Raw genomic sequence first — 25,675 nt, forward strand, 5'->3', positions numbered from 1 at the left:
AACAGCTGTGTGAAGGGTGACGCTGATTAACCTGCTGTACATGTAACTTACGTTATATGATAGTTAAGGGGGGCGTGAACACAGTGCTGTCATGCTCGGCATTGTGATGCTTGAACTGTAACAGGTGTTTGCTAAACTAATTCCTCTTAAGTATGATGATTATGGAATGCATAACCTTGTATTGCAGCTAAACGTGATTTTCCAGGTCAGCTGAAGTAAGTGTCCAGTCAGGGACAGAGTGTTTATCCAGTTAGGTAAGTTAAGACTATTAGAGGCCTTCATCACGAACCTGCACATGCATTCGAATCACAGCAGAGGTGAATTAAATCCATGCGTCAGTATGCGTGATGTGCATCTGACAGGTGGAGAAGAATAGACATGTGTCACTCACCCTTATGCCCTTCACTATCGTTATGTTCTCATTCTCATCCGACTCAAAAGACACGCGGCGCGTGCTGTTGTTGGCTCCCATTCCTGGTCAAACAAGCCCGCTGTTGTTTAACCAACTAGTATATTTGATAAGTAGTTATGAACTCCAAAGAGTTGACAGCTCTCTAGTTGTTACGCGCGAGCACCAGGGCCGCACGCTCCCTTACAGAAACAGAAACGCACACAGCGCTTCCGCCTGTAGCCCCTCCTACTTGGCACAAGCGAATAAAGGCGGTTCTCATTGGTTGAGCGCAAGTGCTTAGTGTCTCTATTGGACAACATAAATGGAAGAAAAATATCTTCTATCAGGAGATTCTAATATAAGAAAATGGTGTGTTTCAAAGAATGTTAATTTATTAGTTTATTTATTCGTGTTAAAAGTACAACATACAAAATCATTGTCTATTTCAGTGCAGAATAATTTTATGGAATTTGCTGCTATTTTCAACAGGTCTCTTATTAGGCTGAACCTAAGTTTAACATTGTGCTTTATTTGTCTTCTACTTGAATATTCTCATATTTAATATTTTTCTAATTTTTTTCAATTCTAGTTAAGAAAAAAGAAAGAAAACACTCTTCTTTAAAAGAAAAAACAAACTTTACAAAAATATTTACAAAAACATATAGAAGCAAACGCCAACATAAATTAAACTTCAGGGTTTACTCAACATATATTGCATTGAAATGCACACACACACACAATTAAAATCTATCTATCTATATGACTAATAATGTACATAAATGACTATATGAATAAGATTTATAAAAATGACTATACTATACATACACTGAACAAAATGATAAACCCAACACTTTTGTTTTTGTCTCTATTTTTCAAGAGCTTAACTCCTATGTACACAAAAGGCCAATTTCTTTCAAATATTGTTCACAAATCTGCCTAAATCTGTGTTAGTGAGCACTTCTCCTTTGCTGAGATAATCCATCCACCTACACAGGTGTGCCTTAGGCTGGCCACAATAAAAGGCCACTCTTAAAATGAGCAGTTTTACCGCACAGCACAATGCCACAGATGTTGCAAGTTTTGAGGGAGCGTGCAGGAGTGCTGACTGCAGGAATGTCCACCAGTGCATGTGAATTGAATGTTTATTTCTCTACCATATGCCATCTCCAAAGGCATTTCAGAAAATTTCCACGTTTAACCACTCCAGCCCAGGACCTCCACATCCAGCATCTTCACCTCCAAGATCGTCTGAGACCAGCCACCCGGACAGCTGCTGCAACAATCAGTTTGCATAACCAAAAAATTACACTGAACAGGGCAGATGTCAGACAGAAGTGGCCAGCCAAAGGCACACCTGTGTAATAATCAAGCTGTCTAATCAGCATCTTGATATGCCACACCTGTGAGGTGGATGGATTATCTCAGCAAAGGAGAAGTGCTCACTAACACAGATTTAGACTGATTTGTGAACAATATTTGAGAGAAATAGGCTTTTTGGGTACATAGAAAAAGTCTTAGATCTTTGAGTTCAGCTCATGAAAAATGAAGGCAAAAACAAAAATGCTGCGTTTATAATTTTGTTCAGTGTGTCTGAGTATATATATATATATATATAATACACACACACAAACATACACGCAAAGGAATATATAAAACCAAATTAACCTAAATTAAACTTAAAGTAATTTAGAGAGTTTTAAAGCATTTCGGTCCTTTACCTAGCTGCTTTGAGTTTTTTTTAAAATCATTTTTAAATGCCAAAAAAACGTTAAGTTATTTATATCAATAAAATGTATCTATAATCTAAATATTACTATACAGAAATCCAACCACGTATAAAAGCACCCAATGCGACACATATGGTTCCATTTCTACATTCTGTCTTAGAAGCACTAAACAGTATTATAACTGCAGAAAAGATGTTCCTGAAGTCCTCATGTCAAATTGGAGCTGTGGGCATTTAGAGATGTGGGTCTGCTGTCCTTTAGTGGGTGGCTGTCTTTGTCTACATGCCCTCAGGTGTCATCATGACAACCTTTTATCCTGCACTAGGTGATGAGAAATAACCTCAGTCCTGTGTCATCAGCAAAGGACAGTAGATTGCTCAGACATGATGGGCCTTAAAGGAAGCTGATGAGAACTTCTGGATCTGACTAGGCTCAGAGGAGCTAAAAGAAAAATAACCTCAGAGTCTCTGTGATTGTTTCCTTTTTTGAAGGGGCACAAAATTGGCCACTATGCTATCTCTGCTGTCCACGGACACATCAGTCAAAGAGGAGACTGCCAGATCGACCCTTTTCCACACAATCAATGCCCTTTCCTCTGTGGTTTGTTACAGCAAAGATGGCCAGGAGATAGAGGGGAGCAGGTCCACAGCAATATATCCTAGAAACAGAAAGCAATTAACAACCTACACCTTTCGCTCTGTCTTTCTCCCTCCGTGTATGTCTGGTGTGTAAAAGAATTTGTCACATTCCTTTGAGTCATATCTTTTGATTGAACCAGCTCACAAAACTAATTTGTTAAAAGATGTAAATGAATTTGAGTATTGTGTAACATATAAAAAAATATATATAATTAATAAATAGAAAATATAATAATGATGAGCTAAATTATGGCTGCTTGAAATGAAATGTTGTTATTAACGTTATTAATGTGTTTGTTATTAAAAATAAAATAAATAAAATAAATAACAGTGTTTTTATTGCATATTTTATTGCATATTTTACTGCAGCAAACAACAAAACATCTATAAGCAGTTAACAGAATATTCTAAAATAATTGCATTTAATTTAACAAAAGAATAAATTAAGGCATATTATCTTATAAGTACCACACAATAGAAAAATTTAATATTCAAAGTTATCTATAGTTATCTAAAGTTATCTATCTTAACTCCTTTCTTGAAAATAAAATATTAACCCCTTACTAGTAACCCCCCTTTTTTGGCATGGAGACAGAAATGACATACCCAAAATAAAAAGGTTTCTGCTCATGATTCTTTCTGACTAGATACATAATCAACATATGTTCACAAAGCTGACACTTTAAAGTTTACTGTTCAGGAATCAGAATCACCCAGACTGTTATGATAATAGAGATATATAAGCTCAAACATAAAAACAAAAATAAAAATATTAAAAACATATGTTTTAAATGTATTTAAAAAATTGTTGATGTAGGAAATGAGTTTGAAAACACAGTGTAGCTAAGGCCACAAGTCTTCCAAAACTTCATAAAAAATGTCATAATCGAATCTGTAAAACTGTGAATTTTATGAAATATTTTCTAAGGCCATGTCATGTGTGTTTTTAGAGAAGGCAAATCAGATTGATTTATGGCCCTTGTCATCTCTGTAAGATCTCACATGTAAACACTGATGTGTGTTTTATATGTGTGTTTGGCTGTGAAAACTGCCCGTTTCATGATTGTATTGTTCTCACCAAACGAGTCTTTCACACCTCCGCCAGGTATGACACATTATCCGCATTATTCTTTTATCATTATTCTTTTGTTTTTATTCCATCTTTATTAGCCTTGATTGTGGTTTTTCAGGCTTTACAAAGCAACAAAGCAGCGATCTCACTTCAGTCTCTCTTTGCATTTAGCCCTTATTTATCAAAAGTCTTACTATAAAAATACAACAAAACATTTTCTTACGACCTTACGTGAATTATTGAGACAAAAATGCATTATGAAGAAGAAAAGCACCTGCTATTAGTAGCATTGTAGCTAACGTTAGCATCTAGCTACAGCAGACAATTTATGAAATTATTAATACACTTTTACTCAAAACTCACTTTAAACGCCGATCGAGTGTTTATAATAACTTCCTTTAGCGATCAGGGGTGGAATTTGGTCGTTTACTGTTGTAAAAATATGTTATTTGTAGCCTTTTTCATCGCTGCACAAGTTAGCATTTCCCATGTACATTTTCGATTTTTTTTAATAAAAACGCCCCAGATCTCAAGAAATTCTCATACCAAGCTTTACTATCGTAATCGCGGGTTTATTATTTGGATATTTCGTGTGTACAGAGGTGTTTCAGTGTTGTTTTGGCCAGATAACTACCAGGAAGTGTGCAGGAAGCATGTGACACGATGTGGCGGTGTCCATATATGACACTGTAAGATTGACACTTGCAAGGCCCTATCAGAGTCTGAGTCACACACCGCACGAGCTGACACCACTGCGCACACACACAGATCGCTGGGAGAGGCTGTTTATCATCAGATCGCGTAAATCCGTGGAAAATGAATAGAAATGACGATTCTGTCTGAAGAAATATGAAGTAAACATCAGTAAATATATCCATATATCTCCGCAGATATGCATCTTTGGTCTAAAAATCCTTATTGACGCTGTTCAGTGAGTCTATGTGAACACAAATAAACCGCTCTTGACGTGACTGAATATGAGTGAGTGATTAATTTCTATTCAAAATGTGGCATAATACGGATTTATTATTTTGCACTTCTGACATAAATCACTAAATATCTGTCACTGCAACAATGTTTTATCAAAATATTGGTCAAATATCGAAACTAGAGTCTTTAAACTTTCCATTGATGCACAGTTTGTCCAGATGAAGTAAGACAGTGATGTTTAATGTGCTGTGAAAGTGAAACAATAATAAACTGGGGCCGTCGGCGATGTTCGCACGTAAAGGGGTTAAGCAAATTAAGGTATATATTTTTAAATAACATTTATGGATGTACAAACAATTGTAGGCGTTTTCAGGAAAAAAAAAACTACATTTCCTATATTTCCCTACAATCCCTGTACTATCAGCTGATTTTGCTGAATGCGGCTTCCCATTGGCTGAAGACCGTCACGAGGTGTTTGGGTGTAGTAACGGAAAGATGGCAGCTGACACAGGCAGATACAGGAGCGCTGTCTCCAAAAGCAAAGACCCTTCCGGTTTACTTATATCTGTAATAAGGTGAGCACGATATTTGTACAATATATGTGTCGGCCAGCTTGACTTTGCCTGCGTTAAATATTTGCACCCGGTTATTGTAAGGAAAAGGACCAGAAAGGATAACTGCTTAGCATGTTTGCTAACGATGCATCCTGTTATTCTTTCATATTCTGTTATTATACACGTATGAGTTGTGTTACAACTACTTCTTAAGAACCTTTACGTTGCATCAGCTGAAGTGTATAGTTTTCTGTGAGGTCTTCTGAATGACACGTAGTTTGCAGGCATACTTTTAAACCTGTTTAAATGGAAAGTGCTTATGTTTTGACAGGACTGAGTTTCAAAACAGAGGGAACTGTTTACTTAAACAGCACTATTTGAACATCATGAACGCTGTCTGATTATTTGTTTTGGTTGTCAACACTTTAACAACACAATCACAACATGCATGTGTATATTAGTATGTGATGTTAAATGTATGATGAATAATATATTGGATAATAATATATTTTCATAGATTTGATACAGTCTGCACAATTATTTTTGTTGCCATTGAGAAGGCAGGGAAGCTGGCATGATGACAGGAAGTTCTTGTACATATAGGCTTTTGTGACCTTGTGGAAGATGTGACTATTTTGAGGAGGATAATTATGTGATGGTAGATGGCTGCCATGATCTAGTATAGTGTGGTTAAATTACTGCCTAATTGAGTTACAGCCCATATTCATGACTTTTGGTAATGTCTGGGTGAGTTGTAATGAACTCTTGCCCAAATATTACATTCACAGCATTAAAACCTTGACTTTACATAATTATACCTATTTTCTACCATTGAGCACAGCTGAGTTGGTAAGCTGTCAGAAATCCATAATTCTGCTTCACGGCTCTTTTATCTCCTTTTTACCCGTCAGCCGTTTCCATTATGATGTCCTACAGGCAACGGGTGAGGTCAAAAAGAAGTGAGTCTATGGGCCAAAGATATATCCACATGATCTGTGCTTCACTGCGAGCTTGAAGCAACTTTTCCCTACTGAACACTAGATCTCCAATGCTCTTTCTATATCTTTTTGAGCTCCAGAGACTGGAATGAATGTAATGAGCTCTTTTGGGAGATTGTGCTGCCTTACTTTACTCTGATTTAAAGCTGTGGAAATGAGTCAGGACAGACTTTGAGAGCTGAGATGTGATGTTTGGCAGTCTGAGGTCTGGGACAATGTTGTTTTGGCACTGGCCCCAGCTGGTCTCCTCGAGTGGGTGGGCTTCTGATGAATTGAATAGTTGTGAAATTGTGTTGTGAAGTGATGGCCAAAAATCCAACTACTTCTGTCTGAAAGTTTGCAACATAATGATGACAGGATGAGTTTAGATTGAGTGCAGCCTTGGCTCTGGAAGATTTAAGTGTACTGCAGTCAATCACGATTTTCCAGTGTCAGAAATAGCAAGAAAGCCAAAGCCAAAGCCAAGATGCTAGAAAAATGTCATGGGCATTCAGACATGTTCTTCCTTTCGAAACTAACATACAAACAAGTCTTGGTTATATCATTTTTATATACAATAAAAAAGAATGTCCTTATTTAAGGTAAATAAAATGTTCATTAATTTATTCCCAAAATTAACAAATAATTTTATTTATTTAAAAACTAACTAATTTACTAACTAAATAGATAGATAAATACATAAATGGTTTATTTAATATGTTTTTTATTCATTCGTTCACATTATTTATTTACGCTGATGAACCAGGCAAAGATGTGATAATATACAGTACTATTATACTGTATATGATATTATTAATATTATTAGCAGAAGTATGTTTGTACAGTTTGATGCAAGATATGTTTACTTTCTTTCTGTCAGGACATTGTCCAGCAGTGAGGATGTGAAGGACCGAGAGACGGAGAAGGGCCGTCTGGAGGAGGCCTATGAGAAGTGTGATCATGATCTGGATGAGTTGATAGTTCAGCACTACACAGAGCTCACCACAGCCATCCGAACCTACCAGAGCATCACAGAGAGAATTACCAGCTCTCGCAACACGATCAAACAGGTGTGCAACACGTTCGGCTGCATTCAGCAACTCCCAAACAAGTGTAAATATGACCAGTTTTCTAATTTGTGACCCTGGACCACAAAACCAGTCATAAGTAGCACAGCTATATTTGTAGCAGCAGCCAACAATACATTGTAAGGGTCAAAATTCTTAATTTTTTTTTATACCAAAAATCATTAGGGTATTAAGTAAAGATCATGTTCCTTGAAGATATTTTGTAAATTTCCTGCCATAATGTGATCAAAACTTACATTTTATTAGTAATCTGAATTACTAAGTACTTCATTTTGACAACATTAAAGGTGATTTACTCAATATTTAGATTTTCTTGCACCCTCAGATTGCAGATTTTCAAATAAGTTGTATCTTGGCCAAATATTGTCCTAACAAACCATACATCAATGGAAAGCTTATTTATTCAGATGATGTATAAATCTCTTTTTTGTGGATAAGGGTTTTATTTTTATTTTATTTTATTTTATTTTTACAGAACTAATAAAAAAAATCATATGGGCCTGAAAAAATGTTTTAGGCATACATGATAAAAGACATGAGCAAAGCAGACAATTAAATATTTATTCCCAAACAATCATAATCATGACAGTATATCAGGTCCCCCTGTATAATAACACTATAACATTGTATAATATACTGCAATAATAACATTAAATAACATATATAATATAAGCTAACTTTTCTTTTTGTTATAAATTTTGGAAATAGTTTTTATACTGTGATATATTTTTTTACTTCGATGAAAAGTCCAAAAGACATAATATAATTAAAATAGAAAATCTTGGTTGCATTATAAATGTCTTTTCTGAATTTTTTTTAAATTTAATGCATCCTTGCCGAAGAAAAGTATTGATTTCTTTTACTGTTTCTTATTCACTGACCTGCAGAATACCTTCAGATTCCTTTGTTAAAAACCCTTATTTAATGCAGATGCACAATGACTTAGTAGTGTATTTTAATAACATGGTCACGAAGCTGACAATTGCACAGCAATACGTCTTCATGCTGTCAATCTGTTTGTTTATGGCAGATTGAAATAACTTCTTCACCGCACATGTTTTTTTTTTTTGTTTTTTTTTGGTCGGCAGCTGGCGGAGATGAAATGCAACTGCTGCTTTTCTTTGTAGCCTACATAGTTCTGTGATAACCTACCAATACGTAAACACACACAAGCTGCATGCAGCCTGATATAAAACTGGCTGTAAAACCCGGGGAATGATTTATGAGAGATAATTAGAGGGAAAACAACTTGCGGTAGCAGTTTGATGCAAAAAGGGAAATTAAAAACAAATTTTTTTTTTTGCCTTTTTGTGTATAAACGTCGCTCTCAGCCATGCAGTCTGATGGGTCGTCCCTCAGGCTTCTGTAATGATGGAGGTGTCAGGCTTCTCGCACATGCACACACACTCAAACCTGCCGCAGAGAACATAGAGGATAGCATTTCTGTCTTTATGCTGCTGAAGTATTTGATGTGACGTGCCCAGGGACCCCCAATCACCGTCTTTACTCATTATTATTTAAAGACACAGGTGACCGAGTTTGTTTATTGCACTCTTGAAAGATGAGTCAAGAACTCAAAAAACGCTTCCCTTTGCTTCTCAGTTTGCATGTAAGTGGGAAAATGGAAGACAGCCAATGAAACACAACACTGTTCATTAATTTTGCTATTTGTTTATCCAGCTTTGGGATTTGCTGACGTTTGTCCATGTTTTGTAAGCTCTTTTAAGAACATTAAAACTGAACTAACTGCTACTCAAAACATGGTGAGCCATAATAAAAGAATCATTAGCAATCACTAGTAATTGTCTTCGATGTCTGAAATAATATCCTTGGAAATTAGCCACTAAGCTCAGGTTTTAATCTACGGCAAAATGTTTGTTTATCATCTTCTCCCCTGCTGCTGACACACTGGAAAATAATTATGCAAAGAAGAAAGCAGAGCTGTGAAGCTGCGAAAACTGCGAAGCTGATGCTTGTGTTATCAAGTGTGAACTTTCACCTTCTCCTGACATGGTGTGTGTGGGCTGCTCTCTGCTCAGGTCAAGGAGAACCTGTTATCCTGTAAGATGCTCCTCCACTGTAAGCGAGATGAACTGAGGAAGCTGTGGATCGAAGGTGTCGAGCATAAGCATGTCCTCAGCTTGCTGGATGAGATTGAGAACATCAAACAGGTCCCTCAGAAGTTGGAGGCATCCATGGCCAGCAAGCACTACCTGCACGCTACAGATATGCTGGTGAGTGTTTGAATTTGTTGGTAGGGGAAATTTAATTCATTCCATGGCAGGTACATGCTACCTGTTTTTGTTTCAGCTTGTCCACTTGTACATAAAAATATTAAATTAAATATAGCTCTTTAGTTTGAGCTATTGACACTGATTGTACTCTTTAACCAATTTCATTAGATGCTACCTTTACATTGTAAAAAAAATAAAAATCTAAATTTCAGGTAAGTTCTTTTGAACTTTCTATTCATCTTTCTTAATTCTATTCTTCTTTCTATTCAAGAATCCTACAAAAATCTATTTTTTCAATTAATATATCAGGCAGCACAACATTGACTTATTCAACAATGATTAGAATTAGAATTGTTAAACTATTAGAATACCCAAACTATTGAACAGTCTTATAGAGAAAATAAAAAGTGACTTATTCAGTTATGCAAGTCTGGTCAGGAGATTCTTTGCCACTACATTAACCAAAGCTCATGGGCCTAAAACATCATCAAAAATTAAGAATCTGAATCTCCAAGTTTTTTTTTTTGTAAGACCCTTTTTTATCAGGTATTTGATCACACTGTTTCTTTGGGTACACCCACATCTCCCTTTCAGCAGGGGAAAGCAGCTGCGGTCAGAGATGACAAGCTTTCTCAGGTCCCTCAGGTGTTCTTCTCCTCCTGTGTGTGTGACTGTGTTAAATCTGACGAGGAGTATTGGGACTGCCAACAGAGATTACGCTGTACACGGTGTTTCAATTTGCAACTCTCGTCTGAAAACACTCTCCCTCACTTTTGTCTGTTAGTTACATGAACACACAAGCCCACAAATGCACACATACACATTTGTAACTCTCGTACCTGTCAGTCTGGTTAACCTCCCTAGTGTGTGCTTTTCAGATGAGCTGTCATTCATTACCTCACATCTGTTGAATTGGCACTTTCCTCTCTTTATTTGCTTTATTCCTGTCCCCGTCCCTGTCCTGTCCCTGTCCCTGTCCCCGTCCCCGTCCCCGTCCCTGGCCCTGTCCCCGTCCCTGTCCTGTCCCCGTCCTGTCCCTGTCCCTGTCCTGTCCCTGGTCCTGTCCCTGGTCCTGTCCCTGTCCTGTTCCTGTAACTGTCCCTGTCCTGTCCCCGTCCTGTCCCTGGTCCTCTCCCTGGTCCTGTCCCCATCCTGTTCCTGTCCCTGGTCCTGTCCCCGTCTTGTCCCCGCCCTGTCCCTGTCCCTGTCCTGTCCTGTCATTTATTTTTATTTTATTTCCTCCTCTTCTTCCTTTCTTCTGCTTTTTTCCCTTCTTTTTTACTTTCTTTTACTTTACCTCTTCATTTCCTTTTCTGTCCTTTGCTGCCAATTCCTGTACTTTACTTGTCCTTCCTCTTTTTTCCATTATCCTCTTCTTCTTTCCTTCACTGAACCATTCCACTCCCTCTCCATATTTCTTTCATCTCCTTTCCTCTTTCTGTTCTTTTTGTGTCCTTAACTGTTCCTCTTACTCTCTGTTCCTTTCCTTTCCCATTCTCTCATCCCTGCTCCTTTCCTCTTCCTCTCACATCCTTACCAATTCTTCTTTCTCTCATTCTCTATTGCCTTTTCTTTTCTATTGTCTCAGTTGCAAATTGAAGTGTCTTCTCAACTAAACCAGGTTTGGCAGAAAGACCTGTAAACAGGCACACTTACACACGCTCAGCTGATCCTGCTGGTATACACTGTGGCTCATGCAACCCTCATTTGCATGAACAACTCCTTGACTTGTATGACCCCTCCTCTGTCTGTCAAAAGTGATGCACAAAGTGTGCAGTGATGGTCCTCCAGAGCACTATCAACAGGCCATTAGCTTTCCTCTAATAAAGTACATTCGTTCAGAGCCATTTTGATTTATTCACTAAATATAAACAAGCAGTAGCCACTGCAGGGTAGTTCAGTGCTGAGGGATTGAAGAGGTAAAGGCAAAGAGAAGTAAAGACTAGATATACAAGTTAAATGCAATAAAAAAGAGCAAGAGAGAGAGAGTGTGAGAGATTAAAAGAAGGATAGAAGGAAGAAGGGAAAGGTTGCATAGAAGATCAAGGCTCTGGGACATGTGAGCCAGGTCATGTGAATGAAATGAGAAAATTGAACTTATCAACCACACAACTGCTTCAGATTCAGTCTGCTAATGCGGCAGCATGGCAAGTAGCTGCTGATACAGTGCAGATCCAGGACAGCATTAAAGCTAAGCCTGAGGGGACTACCTGGACTCGTTCTCTATGTTAAGTTGCATTTGTTCTTCATTTTACAGCTTAAAGATTTCCTTGCTCGTGTCTATGAGGAGAAGATGAAAAACAGATACACAAAACTGAGCAAAAAAGCCAGATGGTTTTTAAAATTACATTCTGTATCCACAGCCTACAACATTTTTTTGTAAAAAAAAAAATTAAATAAATTATATATATATATATATCTGTGTGTGTGTGTGTGTGTGTCTATATATGTATATGTATATGTATGTATATATATATATATATATATATATATATATATATATATATATATATATATATGTATGTGTATATGTCTATGTGTGTATATATATATTTTATATATATATATATTTTTTTTATTAGAGATTTTTTAAATTAGAAATATGATGCATTTTTTATAGAAATATGATGAATAGATGCATTTTTTTAATTAAAGATTTATTTTATAGTATTTATCTGATTATTTGTCTATTTCATATTATTTAGAGATTTTTGAACAACAAAAGTAGTAAATCTCTGTGTGCAAAAGAAAGCGCAAACTTGTATATTCATTTGGCTTTCTGGGTTCTTGCATCATTTTCTCACTTTGTGTTCACTGATACTCCATCTCATGCCTCATTCAACCAGCAGCTGCATACTTCATCATGCTCTCTGCAGGAGAGCCACACACACTCAGCAGAGTGAATATTCAGCGCCACTGCGGTCCACCACACTGCATTCTCCCTCTTTTAATACTTTGATTGGACGAGAGTTGTTATTGTTCTTTATCGCTGTGGTTTTTGATGGGCGGGTGGGACATGTGCTATTATGTGATCCTGGAGCGCGGCTAATCTAGGAGGTTGTACAACAATGGATATGCCTGGAACACTTCTCTTATTCAGCTACAAGCAATGAACAAGCTACATTGGGATTTGTGTTTGAACCAATATACTGTGGCTTAATAAATACTAAGATACTTCACGTTAATAAATGTATGACATCACAGATTACAAAATATTTAACCAAGTTTTACCGATTTTAGAGAAAGTTAGTAAAAAGCATGCTTTCTAAGGAAAACTTTAACAAAAAGGAATTGGTAATGTTCTAAATTAAAACAATAAGTTATTCTGTTCGAAATTTGTTAGTCACTCATTTGTAAGTCGCTTTGGATAAATGGTCACTTACTGTTTGCTAAATGCTTAAATGTAAATGTTAAATTAACATGAAATAACTTTAGACTCTTTATTGTTGTAAATTAACTTTATTATGAATTTTTGATGGCAGCTGACCTCAAACATCTACTACAATTACAATGAGACATTTGGACAAAAAAAAAAAAGCTAATTATGTATGCAGTGCAATGAAGTGCACTTATAACTATGGCTCCCTAAATTTGACTCCATCCCATTATTTAACATTTTTGCAAGTAGACATAAAGGCAGATGGAAACTTCAAGTGTGCTGTTGTGTTTGCAGGTCTCAGCAGTGGATTCTCTTGAAGGACCCCTGCTACAGGTGGAAGGTCTCGGCGACTTGCGACTGGAGCTCCACAGCAAGAAACTCAACATCCACCTGGTGCTAATCGATGAGCTCCATCGACATCTCTACATCAAGTCTACCAGCCGTGTGGGTCACCGAGGAAAAGACAAGGACAAGGGCCGGTGAGTCACTATAACATCCTTTAGTTAAAGTATTGAGATGTGTATTCATTAGATCCCTGTTGCTTGATTCAAATCTAGCGTCAATTCAGATCAAAGATATGTGGGCTTAGTATCTGAACCCAAAGTAGGTCAACAATATTACAAAAAATGGAGAATACTATAAAAAAAAAATCTTCCTCGAAGCATTCGATTCAGGTTGTGGCAGCAAACTGAAAGCAATTACCTTCAGAGTGGCAAAGTCATTTCTCAGCTTTAGATTAATTTACCTTCGCAGGTTGCTGGTGGCAGGGCGCACAGCTTATCTAATTACTGTGTGTGTTCTTTTTAAAAAGAGGGACGTGCTTTCTTAAACCAAACATCCCATGAGTCATTGCTGTCTGATCATTAATAAGGGTGTGGAATATGCCAGACAGAATAACTGATCAGACTAATTAAGAATGCAGGCCTGAATATGGGCCAGAGCTGCTGTAAACCCAAGCTAGTTTGACATTCTAAATAAACTTTAATTAGTCAAAGGGGCGACACGTGGAAAATGTGTTGCGCGTCTTCGCTAACTTTCTGGATTTCACTTCCCATAATTAATAACGGGGGTGATTACGCTATCTTGAAGGGAAATACAATATTAATTCTTTATTGAAAGCGTTGTTCACCAGGGTCTTAAATCATTAGCTTGTTGGTAAACAAAGCCTCTCTGGCCCTGTTGCCTCCTCCTCACCGGAGTCGTGTAATTAGCTGATTTGCGACTGTTCTCTTCCTGTGTCCCTGTGTACAGGGTCTGGCCGCCGTGACTCTGATGCCAGCGCTCAGAGCAAACAGAGATAAGTCATTTGCACCCTCGCGGATGAGCACGAGAGGAATGATAATAGGTTTTTGCTTTCTCGATGGTGACACGGCCGCCCACGTGTGCATTGTCGCCGGGGGATTGCTGACCCCCTCCGTCAGTGTGCTGCGCAAACCGCCGCCGCTGCCTCTGCAATGCTAATTCTCATAGATTAGACAAGGCGCAGCGGTGTAGCGCATTAAGCTAATGCAGGTTGGTGACCCCGCAGGGCTGAAGTGTGGAGTTGTTTGTAATAGTGTTTTTGATCTCGGAATTGTGCGTGCGTGTTTGTCACTCTTCCGCTGCTCTGTTTACGGCCATGTAATTATAGCACGACGCTTTCATGAGGAGAAGTGATTTATTAGTCAGGGTCATGACGCGACTGCAATTTTCTGCCAGGATTTGTATTCATTTCTTCTCTTACGTGTGTTTTGCAATCCGCCTTGTTTGATTCTTCGTGTTCTGGCTGCTCTAAAGCACGCTTTTATAAAGCATTCATGGTTACTCTTTTTATGAATGTCTAAACAATAGCTGCTGTCACTATAATAAGGGTTGCTATTGTGAAGAAGGTAGTAAAAGTAACTTTTTTTTTTTTCAGGTCTGCTTCGAAGGATACGTCTGTTTTGGATGTCGGTTTGTCAACTCCACGCAAGCTCACAGAACCCTCACAGTTCAGCACCCCTGGAACATCCAGCAGTAAGAATCATCACTAATAGAACAATAGAAATGACTAGACACTAAAACAAACCTGATGGATAACGTAGTGCTGCACCAAAAAGAAAACCAACATTTTGGAAGCACTGGCTAAAAATATGTTTAAAAAAGTATTTATTTATTTACTCTCAAGATATTATTTATAAGAGATTACCGTAACTATAATGTTATTTATTATATAAAAAATTGATCAATTTATATATTTATAAATATGTATAAATGTATTCATGTTCTATATTTATATAGTAATTTAAATATAATTTAAACAATGTTATTTATTTATTTATTTGTGATTTAATTTATGTGGCTGTCTGTCTGTCTATCTATCTGTCTAAATAATTTTATTTCATGTAAATATACTATAAATAGACATTTGCAAATGTAATAAATGTACAATGAAATATAATTATATGAATAAAATGGAATTTTCACACTTTAGTACATACTTACACACTTATAAGAATACTTATATAGATAATTTATAGTTGAGCAGAATTTCTGTTCACATTTCCTGCCTTTTTTTCTCTTTTGGACAAAAAACTTTTATAAATAAATGGCAGTTATATATATGAATTGTTATATAACTTGAATGCTAAATATTTTATTGTATTATTTTAAATATAGTATATGTATACGTTTGCAAATGCAATAAATTGCAGTGTAATACATTGGTAACACTTTGTATAGGGACCACATCTAACTATTAACTAGTTGATTATTAGCATGCCCATTATTGATATATTGGTTGTTTATTAGTACTTATAAAGCACATATTCTGCATGACCATATTCTACATCTCTAATCTTACCCAATACCTAAACTTAACAACTACCTTAAGAACTATTAATAAACAGCAAATTAGGAATTTATTGAGGCAAAAGTCATAGTTTATGGATTGTTAATAGCGAGAATTGGACCTTAAAATAAAGTGTGACTGATATAGTTCTGTTCATATTTTTGGATATGACTTTCTGTCTGTTTTCTTTAAACAACTTTATTTGTCATAAAAGCGATGTATTAAAAACATAAAGACAAGATAAAAACACACGCGAGGTAAGGTGAGCATTAGCCAGCGAAAGAGAGAATCAGAATGCTACTTCTTTGCGGAGAGAGAAAGCGAGCGAGTGAATTAGAACTTGATTTAGTGGCTCATAATTTGAATGATAGATTTCTCTCTGCTCTACTGAAGGGAACAGCAGGTGTCCGGGCTGTTATAAAGCAAAGGGGTGATTTTGTAATTCCTGGTGCTCCATATTGTCTGCCAGTGTTTAAAGTGCTAATTAAATCATTAGGACACATCTGACCAGAGTCACTGTGTTTATTAAAATGGCACTTGGGGCTGCCACAGACAAGAAAAGACACAGCTGTTGCGTTCTGTGTTACTGAAAGCATTTGCATGAACCCAAACTCCTATTATACATATTTTGAGAAGGTTGTTGTAATATACAAACTAACACTCTGACATAACAATTTCCCCTTTTACAATTACACAGTGACTCGCACTTCCACTAAAAAAGACTTGTGTGTCCGCACACACACAAGAACACGCACTCTCAGGTTTCATGATCTCAGTACATCATGTTTCAGTAAGCATATTAACCTGTGCAGATGAGATACTCTCTCACGTTATTAATCATGCAGCTCTGTCAGCACGGCGGGGGTGCGGGCCTTGTTATCCGTGCTCTCCTGTGTGGGACTAACTCCACTGCGCTCCGAGACTCTTATCAGAACCACCAACCCACCCACAGCTGTCTGTTTCTCCCACACTGTCTCTGAGACATGCTGCCAGTTGTCAGTACAACTACAGACAACCCTATCTGTCTGTCGGTCTGTGTGTCTGTCCATCAGTCTGTGTGTCTGTCTGTCCTTCCATCTGTCTAATTATCTAGCTCTCTGTTTTCCTGTCTGTCTGTCTATCCAACTGTCTGTCTGTCTGTCTATTTATCTGAAGAAGAACCTGAGCCCATTAACTTGCCATAAACATTAAGCCCATTTTAAACAGTCATTGGATTTGAGGGTATTAGCAGACAGAAAAATAAGCACTTAACAGTACGATCACTATTGAGCAGGTGAATATGGAGAGGTGTGTTATGCAGATTTATTAAAGGATTGTGCTGATGTCATGACGAGAAGGGAGGAAAAATAACTTCCAGGCGTTCTATTATACAAATTCTGTTTAATTATCAGTATATTAATGTTGTTGGACATTAATATCATTAACCTTTTTAACTGTAAGTGCTCTCTGAGGAAAATGTCATTATAAATTAATAACATTAACATTATAAATCTTAACAGATTGTTGGTACATATTCATATTTATTCATATATTCAAATTGCAATGTACATTAGTGTCCTGATTAATAGCTATGTGATATTTAATGATTTAACAATTAGCAAACCTTATCATAAAGTTTTGCTACCATCTGTTTGCTGTCAAGGTTGCACGTATATTTATGTATAGTAGTTGTTCCATAAACTGTTCTGTATTTTCATGCTACTGTGATTATATATTGCTGTAGTGTTTTTCAAGGAAGTGTATGTGTGTTTGTGCAGTTCGTGAGCTGCACGAGGTGAAAGAAGACTTGGACGTAGACCCGGAGGAGAACAGCGCAGAGTTCATGGGGATCCTGATCAAAGCTCTGGCTAAACTCAAGAAGATCCCGGAAACCATTAAAGCCATCATGGAGCGACTGGAGCCTGAGCTCAAGCAGATCCTCAAGAGATCCACCACTCAGATCGCTGACCATGCCTACCAGAGGGGAGAGAACCTGGCACAGGACAACCAGCCCAGGTAAAAACAAATGTAAAGAATGTGCAGTCTGCAGGGAATATTAATACACCATACAACTGTCATACTACAAGTCATACAACATACAACTGTTTCTTAGCTTATTGATTGATTTTTTTATTTATTTACGGAATACTATAATGATAATTAAGATTCTTTAAAAAAAAAAAGATTTTTTTTTTATTAGAATTTTTGGCTTAAATTAAAGGGATGGTTCTCTAAAAAATAAAAGTGTAATCTCAGGTGAGAATATACTAGTGTCGTGACAACCAAGTTTTGTGTAGGGCTGTGCGATTAATCAGAATTGTCATACATTTTTATTTGAGCATGCATGATTTCCAAATCGCTTTATAGCTTGGTTTTCCAAGGCCCCGACCTCCCGCAGTTTGTTATCTGAACCAATCAGAATGCAGCATGCCAAAATGGAGTGTGAGAACAGAGCAGACCAGGCATAGGCCTACGTAACGCCAGGTTCACATTTAATTTTTCTGAGCCCATGTTAACGGATCAGAGTGTTCACACTGCACAATGTAATATATGCGAAAGATGTTAGATAACAGAAGAGGTTAGAAATACAAAGGTGCCGAGAATAATTCATATCTTGTGCAAGCGCATAGAGATAGTAGGGAGTGCACGGGATACAGTTTGAGCGAGTTTTAACCCTCTAAAGTCGATTAATGCGTTATGAGTCATTTTCTCCTGATAACCCCGAAAATAACTTAAATTACACTTTCAGATTTGATCGTACAGATAAGAGCAATACTTCAATCGAATCTGTAAAGGGTCGAGTTTTTTTTGTATACAGACATAATAATAACAAAACTTTGTGCACTTATAAAATAAAGATAACAAACAAGGTGTGCTGTCTGCTGCCTTTGTCTGCGCTGATCTTCATTTACAAACGTGTCATTAAAAGGAACTGTAACTCTGTGAATACTCAACGAAGAGACATGAGAGAGATATCTATAGAAAACCTGACATGTCTACGTTTAAACTAAACAAGTGCTGGTGAAAACAAATATTCTGTGATAAAGTAATCCATATGAAAACAACGCGATGTCCGTTTTTCACGTCTCTCTTCATTATCTTCTAATGAGACCACACCAGCGGTGAATGCGCTATTCAGATTCTAATGTTTCAAACTGAAGCTCGCGGCTTGAATACGCCCACACAACAGAAGACAACGCAACGAGACTGTTCTTCAAGTTCATTTATTTTACTGTTTGCTTCGCGATGAGAGGAATGAGACATAATTCACCCCGAAAAGTTTGGGAGCCAAATGTGAAAAAGCTCTACCTCCTTTAGTGGACTTTGCTATCCTAGGAACTACCAAAAGTCCAGCGTTTTGAGACCTTAGGGAGCTTGTTGGATTGTAACGTGGTATAAGGCTAGTTAGGTATGCAGGAGCTAAACCATTTAGGGCCTTATGATGATTTGTAACTGATACAGAGCTTAATAGATAGCCAGTGCAGAGACTGTAAAAATGGGGTTAAAAATGGGGTTAAAACCCCATTCACTGCCATTATAATGTTTAGAAGAGCCAGGAAATTTTTTTATATAAGACGTTTCATTCAAACAGCAAATAAATGCATTTGTTTGTGAGTCTGAAATTCATGTTTTGTTTGGATCTTAGTGTATACTTCCAAATCTCATATGTACACACAAATACACATGGCCATTCTCAATAGTTGCTCAATGGCTGACTACTTGAAGCATCCATAGTTTTTACTTGAGACATTTGCAATTCTTTTAACGTGATATATTTTCTAATGCAACTACATAACGTAAGGCAAGACTGGATTTGATCAGTTGGCTCTTGATTTATTATGATTATTATGACCAGTTGGCTCTTGAAGACTATTAAAACAAATGTATTTACATTAACATGCACAAACAAATCATGCAAAGGGAGAGAATCATTTAGAAGTAAATGGGGTCAGCTTTGATTTCATGTTGTCCTTTAAATGATGTAGGAAATAAAACCTGCCAATGACAGTCACTTCAGATGTAGTTCTCCCTCTTGCAGTGATTTTGTTTTTAAGGGAAGCACTTTGGAAGGCATTTATTCTGAAGTGTGATTGGTTTCCATTGTTTTCCTTCTTTATTGAGCTCTCTCTCGCTCTCTCACTTTACCCGATGATGGCTTGCTGGATCAATGCTCTCATCTGTCATGTGGCATTCATACCTCCCTCATTTCCAATCCATAAAAGCGAGCCGTGGCTAGTGTCTGCTTAAGCATCGGCTCTAACGGAGAAAAACAAAAGCAAGGAAAGAAAAGACATATAATGAAGCCTATTAAAGAAACGCTCTTTACCCAAGGCAAAAATGAACTCTCAATTGCTTATTTTTCCACAGCCACTCTCTGCGTTTTTTATGTTTACCCTCCGCTCTTTTTTTTTTTTTTTTTTAAAGGAAGCTTCTAGTGTGTGAGAGAATATCCGCTGACTTTTCATTGTGTGCTTTTAATGAAATAAACGAGGGATTTTTCTTTGAAAGCTGTGACGGTTATGATAGAACCTTTAGTAATATGTAAGATAAATTGTTTTATGTGTGTGTTTCATATGAATGCACTGAAGTATCATATAGTGGAACAACCTTAATAAATTATCAATAAGCACTGCTGAAATAATATTGCAGTTCATAAATCTGTTTTCTGTAAAGTAAACCACCTTTGCAAGGGTTTGTTGTAAATGAAATTGCTCAAATGACCTGAGTGACAGTAAGGTCCCATTTTAACCATACAGCAATTTGAGTGTTTACTTGTGTGTCTGTGTCTGTGCTAACCTGAAAGTTGAGGTAGGGCTCTGTTTCTATGGAAACCTCAACTCAAAAATGAAGTCGCTGCTGCATTAGAGTTCACAGTGAAAAGTATGTCTTGCTGTATGTTTCCTAACCAGACTTGATATGACAAGGATTGTAGTGACTTTGTGAAAAGTGGCAAAGTCTGAGCCAATCAGTTCATATTATACAGAGACTTATGTTATATTATATTGTTGATATGTGTGTGTTTGTGATTCTAACCACATAAGAGCATTCATTCGTTCATCCCCTTTTTTAGTTTATCATACACTTTTATTAATTATTCCTTTTTATTTATTTATATATTATACAAATTATTGATTTTATTTATATATATTTATTTATTCTTCCTTTTTTATTTTTTCTCCCTTTAATGTATTTTTCTTTAATTTATTTTCCCATTTATTAATTCATTAATTTACTAAATCATTCCTCTTTTTTCCTCCCTGTAATTTTTTTATTCTTATTTATTATCCCACTTTTCTTTAAATATTTGTTACAATTAAGTATATTTAAAATATTTCTTTACAATATTTTTTATTTATTCTGTTTGATCTTTTCCTACCTTTAATTTATTTTTCTTCTCTTTATTTTATTTATTAATTTGATCATACATTCTTCCTCTGTTTTCCTCTCTTTAATTTATTTGTTTTCACATTTATTTATCGATCTTATTTTTCTTATTTTTTTAGTTTTCTGATATATAAGAATAGTCTGAATATGGCCTTCGATGGAGAAAGATGCTTTTTAGAGCCAGTGTAGTTGTGGCATTGACCAACTAGCCCATGATAGCCATCCAAACCTTGACTGCTTGTTTCATACTTTGGTTTGGCTTTCTGCAATGTTTTTTTATGAAAAAGTGTCGTCCTGTATAATATGTGTTTACATGTTGCGTCTAAGTCAAGGGTCATGTCCTGTCCTCTGTAAATCAAGCTTAACATGTGTTATCATTCACCGTCCCTCATGTGAACATCCATCATCTCCCTGCCGTCCAGCTCCCTGCGATCCTAATACCCTACATCATGCTGTCACCTCCAACCTCTTCATTCCGCCTACTAGTGTTTTCTTCTGCCTCATTTTACTGGGATGAATGAGTAAACTCCATAAAAGTCAGACAGATGCGTGTCCTCCTAGTGGACCCAGAGAGTTTGACAGATGCTGCTAATTGTTGTTGGTGAACAGCTGCCGCTGCTCAACAGGGAGATTCTGTCAGCACCCTGCTGCTGTCATGTTCATTAGTAACAGAGAATGGGCCGCTTTTGGCTCGGTTTTGGTGATGTAGAGGGATTTCTGTCAGCCAGACTGACTGCAGTAGTGGCTTTGTCTTTGGAAAGCTTCTAGATTAGGAGTTTTCAAACTGGGGTCCAGGGACCCCCAGGGGCCACAAGGTTCTGCAAACAAACAGACAAATGAAAAAGGTTAGCACAATGTATATTTTAGGGCTGTCAAAGTTAACATGTCAACTCAAAACCTATAAACCCTAATTTATGCATTTAATGCATTTAAAATTGTCAGAAGTAATACTGTTACAGTTTCATTCTGCTTTCTGAAAACTGGTTAAAAAAACGAATCAAGACATAAATTGTGATTAAATTTAATGTTAAAATGTATTTAAGCATGTAAAATATCCACAATATTCTTTCAAGAGTAGTTAGTTTTTTGTTTCTCCCTGTCATTTCTGCATTTTAGCCAGATAATATTTTTCCCTTTAGCTTTAGTACAATAAAAGTATATTCAAAGCATGTATTAAATAAATGATAATTTTTTTAGGTCTATTTTGAAGTGCTGTTGTTTTTCTCTCTCTCTATCGCCCTCTTCAGGTTATTGCTGGAACTGCTTGAGTTGTTGTTTGATAAGTTGAATGCTGTGGCCCAGGCTCACAGTGTGGTTCTCAGTCACCTACAGCAGATTGTCGTCTCTCGCAGCGGAGCCCAAGAAGGGATCAAACTCTATGAACAGGCTGATGTCTATGCCAAGATCCAGACCGTCCTACAGGTCAGTCCCTGCAGCGTCTTTCAGTAAAGCAGATCCAGGTCATTGGATGATATATTTGGAATCTAAAATATTGCAGTGAAATAATGCAATATGTTAAAGTGGATTTTGCCAAAAGGTATTTTGACTACCTATGCCTTCACATAGCAATATATTAGAAACAATTTAAGGCGCCTTCTTTAATGTATTATTCATAGCAACTCCTTGGCCACAGTGCAGTGCTGTGGCTCTCAGTCTTTCAAGCTGATATTCAAAGCAGATTTATGCTATTAGCTGTTATTTTCAGGTAACTGTATAGTCAATTACTAATAAACAGAGGGTTTGTTTACAGTTATTAGCTCTGTTTCTTGTGTCTTTTCTATTAAGACTGTACAAGTGGAGAAAGAATGTGTGACTGAAGTTTTGTGAATAATCTACGTTAGCTCATCCCAAGTGTCATGTTTAATTGGAGTGTGTTAATTGGAAAATGTTGACTTTTTAGTGTGCATGTGTGTTTTGAGGCAGGTGCAATTGCCAGCTGTTCATGTAACCTTTGAAAATCTCTCTAGAGGCCCAACATTGTGTGTTAGTTTGTGTGTTTGAAAAGCACCTGCTGGAAATCCTGTTAATGGTTTTATCTCATGTGATGGGTATGTTTACTTTTTTTATTTTGAGCTTTGCTTTGTTTTTGTTTTTTGTTTTGTTTTGTTTTGTGCTTTGCTTTGTGTTGTGTTTTGTTTTGAGCAATTGAGCAATTCCTTTTCAGAGTTAAGCTGCGTTTACACTCTTGCCGCTAAATACAAACGTTTATACCAAATGTAAAGTGAATCTGTACATAAAAACGAAAATGAATGAAGACGGCAAGGATCAGCCTCATTTCCGGCACTGTTGAGCTGAGAGGAGAACCAAGCGCCAACCTCCCACTCTGTCTCGTGAAGCCCATACGGAAGTGACTTAAACTGTAATTCATCAGCTGGCCGATTGAGGCTGGCTGCAAAAGGGAGTCAGTCCCATAGACTCCCCATGTTAAAATGCCCAACTTTACAGCAGAAAAAACATGTTTACTGCCTGGTCAAAAAATATTTTTGGTCTATATAGCTAATTTTGCCCTTCATGACAACTGTGAGAGGGGTGAATCTTTTTTTATAACTCATCCATTTAAATTATATTAAGCCTTAAAGTTCTGCATAATTTAGGGCGTGGCCACTTGAGTGATAGGTGGATTGCCACTGATGTCACCGCCGTCTAGCTAGGTGAGCATGGTTTCAGCAACCAGCTCACACCTTTTTGCCAATTTTAAATTATCCGGGAGTGACGCACTGTGCCAAGTACTATTGGCATCAAAAAAGCTAAAAGCTCTTTGGAAATCTATGGGTGATGTCACGGACTATGCCCAGTCTATGAGGAGAACGATGACATAGGCTCTGTCTTCTTTCCCATTGGCTGTCGCTCCCAAAAGTCGTTATTCATTTGCATAAAGTTAAAGGATTCTGAACTTTATCGAGTCATTGGACATCTGTCGCCAACAGCCAACAATCGTGCATCATATCTTGATTTTTTCTCCATAATAGTAAACATAAATAGAGAAATGTGCTTTTACGATGTTGATTCACATTTATCGGGAATAATTTTCTCAAGCAATTTTAAAACCGCGTTAGCTACAGATGGTCAAACTAACTGATAATTCAGATTCACAGACATTGTAAGAATGAGACCTCATAACCTATTCATGTACAAATTGTTCTTTGAATTCACAGTTTTTCTTCCCTTAAAGAATTCAATCTCTTGATATTCTCTCTCCCTGAATTTCATTCCAAGTGTGCTCTTTCAGAGCATTGTTTTTCAGCTGCATGCTAGAGAAGATCCATTTGTATAGACAGGCATCAGAAGGAGTGAGAGAAAGAGAGATGGGAGTGGAGGTACAGCTGGGGAATGAGTAAATGGGTTTGTCATCACTCCATCAAACAGGGTGAAGAGTCAGACTGTGACCTTGTACTTTCCTCCTGTCTTTTTTTTACTCCTCGTTTCAAAGCAGTCTGCAGAGAGCTGTACCGAAAGAACAAGCTTGGCCCTGCCAACTGTTGCTAAGGCCCTGCTGAGCTCTTCGTAGACCTTAAGTAACGAAGTGCATCTTCCCGAGAGTTGACTTCAGAAGTCAAAATATGCATTTAACTGCAGTGCGATGAGGACTTTGACTGTGTTTTTTTGTGTACATCCTCGTTTTTTCGGCATTCATTAGCACAAGCACCTCACACCCTAGCTAGCAACAGATTAAATTGTTTATTCTGAGCTTTTGCTTCCACTTGTAGATCTGTAGAGGTCTAAAATGAATATGACTTTAAATGAAAACACACACACATAGACACACTCACAAACACAAACATATATACATATATAAATATATACATATACATAAATATGTTGCTCAAAAGTTTGGGGTTGGTAAGATTTTAATGCCCACCAATGCTGCATTTATTTGATCTAATAATACAGTAAAACATTAATATTGTGAAATATGATTACAATTCAAAATAAATATTATAATAATTTATTCATGTGATGGCAAAGCTGAATTATCAGCATTATTACTCTAGACATTAGCGTCAATAATTGCTGATTTGGTGCTCAAGAAACATTTCTCATTATTATCAATGCTAAAAACAGTTTTACTGTGTAATAACTGTAAATTGTGATACATTTTTTGTTCACGAATCTATGATGAATAAAAAAAGTTAAAAACAAAAAATTATTTGTAATAGAAATATTTTGTAATATTATGACGTAATTGCTTTATTATCACTTTTGATCAATTTAATGTGTGATTACTAAATAAAAGTATTAATTTCTTAAAATAAATCTTACTGTCTCCCAAACTTTGGAATGGTAGTGTATATTAGATGACCAATAGACAATAATTCTAATGAGTTGGTTGGATTTAGAGCCACAAACTTAAATAGTCATGTGGTCGAAATTTAAGCAAAGACAAAAACCTTAAGGGCACAGGATGGGGCAGTGTTCCTTTAGCGCACACATCCATCCTGTCCTTGCTTCCCTCCTCAAGCAGGCTGGTTGCCAGGACTGCAGTGTCTCCTGTGGTCACGGTGTGAGATAATG

At 36.9% G+C, this 25,675-nt stretch overlaps 2 protein-coding genes across 6 annotated transcripts in view; one reads left to right on the plus strand and one right to left on the minus strand.

Moving 5' to 3' along the window:
- LOC113060755 (MICOS complex subunit Mic19-like) overlaps positions 1-605 on the minus strand; it is a 57,998-nt gene extending 57,393 nt beyond the window's left edge. For 2 of the 3 annotated variants that reach the window (XM_026229931.1, XM_026229923.1), the window contains exon 1: positions 392-605. In XM_026229931.1, coding sequence (XP_026085716.1) covers positions 392-472 — 81 coding nt within the window. In that variant the 5' untranslated portion in view covers positions 473-605. The remainder of the gene's footprint in view (positions 1-391) is intronic. The other variant, XM_026229940.1, reaches the window with a different exon arrangement.
- A 4,623-nt stretch (positions 606-5,228) lies between these two features.
- LOC113060773 (exocyst complex component 4-like) overlaps positions 5,229-25,675 on the plus strand; it is a 115,576-nt gene continuing 95,129 nt past the window's right edge. For all 3 annotated transcript variants that reach the window (XR_003278294.1, XM_026229948.1, XM_026229953.1), the window contains exons 1-7: positions 5,229-5,333; positions 7,170-7,359; positions 9,417-9,611; positions 13,285-13,469; positions 14,888-14,985; positions 17,557-17,794; positions 22,411-22,585. Coding sequence is in view for 2 of the 3 variants with exons in the window: in XM_026229948.1 (XP_026085733.1) it covers positions 5,254-5,333; positions 7,170-7,359; positions 9,417-9,611; positions 13,285-13,469; positions 14,888-14,985; positions 17,557-17,794; positions 22,411-22,585 (1,161 nt within the window). In the remaining variant the exon portion in view is untranslated. The remainder of the gene's footprint in view (positions 5,334-7,169; positions 7,360-9,416; positions 9,612-13,284; positions 13,470-14,887; positions 14,986-17,556; positions 17,795-22,410; positions 22,586-25,675) is intronic.

Source organism: Carassius auratus, chromosome 4 (assembly GCF_003368295.1).
Source record: "Carassius auratus strain Wakin chromosome 4, ASM336829v1, whole genome shotgun sequence".
Taxonomy (NCBI): domain Eukaryota; kingdom Metazoa; phylum Chordata; class Actinopteri; order Cypriniformes; family Cyprinidae; genus Carassius; species Carassius auratus.